This window comes from Peromyscus leucopus, chromosome 1 (genome assembly GCF_004664715.2).
Source record: "Peromyscus leucopus breed LL Stock chromosome 1, UCI_PerLeu_2.1, whole genome shotgun sequence".
Taxonomy (NCBI): domain Eukaryota; kingdom Metazoa; phylum Chordata; class Mammalia; order Rodentia; family Cricetidae; genus Peromyscus; species Peromyscus leucopus.
This window is the reverse complement of record NC_051063.1, coordinates 100,709,891-100,711,734: the sequence shown is the minus strand read 5'-3', so window position 1 is coordinate 100,711,734 and position 1,844 is coordinate 100,709,891. Positions and strand designations below refer to the sequence as shown.

Sequence of the window (1,844 nt, the reverse complement as noted above, 5' to 3'; positions counted from 1 at the left end):
GAATTGTTTAAGTACTCCCAAGAGTTATTGATGACTCCAATACTTGCTTTACTTCTGTAACAATGATCCCCTTGAATTATTGTTTACATATTTTTGATGAACGGTGCTTCTAAAATGCATGAAAAGTGAGAGTAATATGGTAGAAACATGTTCCTTTATGGTTAAATGAGATTTCTGAAGTATAATACAATGTCTTTCTACATCAATGAAACAGGGGAATGCGACCCTCATCTGTAGCTTGTTGGACATAAAATATAAAGAAAGGCAATGTGCCGGCATTTTCTCAAACCAGTGGTTTCACGCACCAGCTTTTAGTTGTAGGGACTTCTTTACTGTATCTGTTGATTCCTGGTTTCTTGTCCTCCAGTATGCACAGCTCTTGGAATTCTCCAAGCAAGAAGATCTGACCTCGAGACACATCCTGGGTTCTTCCTGCTATGGGGCTGTTCAATGTCACTCGCCCTCCTTCTTTCCTTCTGACTGGTATCCCTGGCCTGGAGAGCCTCCATCCTGGCTGGCAGGGCCCTCTGTGTGATGTATGCTGTGGCCCTTGGGGGAAACACTGTGATCCTGCAGGCGGTTCGAGTGGAGCCCAGCCTCCATGCTCCCATGTACTACTTCCTGTCCATGTTGTCTTTCAGTGATGTGGCCATGTCCATGGCCACACTGCCCACTGTGCTTAGAACCTTCTGCTTTGATGCCCGCAGCATTGCTTTTGATGCCTGCCTAGTCCAGATGTTCCTCATTCACTCTTTCTCCATGATGGAGTCAGGGATTCTTCTGGCCATGAGCTTTGACCGCTATGTGGCCATATGTGATCCCTTACATTATGCCACTGTGCTCACCAACGAATTCATTGCTGGGATGGGGTTAGCAGTGACTGCTCGAAGCTTCATCACCCTTTTCCCTCTGCCCTTCCTCATCAAGAGACTACCCATCTGCAAATCCAATGTTCTTTCCCACTCCTACTGCCTGCACCCAGACATGATGAAGCTTGCTTGTGCTGACATCACCATCAACAGTATCTATGGGCTCTTTGTTCTTGTGTCCACCTTTGGTATGGACCTGCTCTTTATCTTCCTCTCCTATGTGCTCATTTTGCGTTCTGTTATGGCCATTGCTTCTCATGAAGAACGCCTCAAAGCTCTCAACACATGTGTGTCACATATCTTGGCTGTACTTGCATTTTATGTGCCAATGATAGGGGTCTCTACAGTACACCGCTTTGGGAAGCATGCCCCACGATACATACATGTCCTCATGTCCAACATCTACCTCTTTGTGCCTCCTGTACTCAACCCTCTCATTTACAGTGCCAAGACCAAAGAGATCCGCCGTGCCATCTTCCGAATGTTTCACCGTATCAAACTGTGACTTTCACATCTTTCTTTAGGATCTGATGACTACAGTGCTTATGGATTTTCATTGATGATGTCATTATGATCATAATTTTCAGCATGAGCATTATCAATATCCTAAGTATAATATGGATATGCAAATGTAGGGGAAGCTATGAGACGAGGAAAATTGAGATATAAAACTTAAAACATAAAATAAGGAGATAGAAAGCATTAGTGCATTCATCTGGCACCCGTGTCATCCCCAGAAAGGTAAATGTTGGAGGCGATTGAGTAGTTATGTAATGTCTTACAGATTAACCTAAGTGGGAATTATTTTTATAAAGATAGCAAATTTTCTGAATGTAACAATTAATTGTACTGCGTCACTAAAGTGCCGTGTTCTATTCTAAAATCTCTATATGCATTGACTTAGTTAATGTTCATACTAATCACATGAGGCACAGAGAATGAATTTCTCAGAGTTACATAGATATTTGAGATTAA

General features: G+C 42.9%; 1 protein-coding gene across 1 annotated transcript; it reads left to right on the top strand.

Moving 5' to 3' along the window:
* Positions 1-431: 431 nt before the first annotated feature.
* LOC114706667 (olfactory receptor 51I2-like) lies at positions 432-1,374 on the top strand. Its single transcript, XM_028889157.1, is given in 2 exon segments — positions 432-523; positions 525-1,374. Coding segments are annotated over 2 exon segments (936 nt in total). The 5' UTR covers positions 432-437.
* Positions 1,375-1,844: the final 470 nt, after the last annotated feature.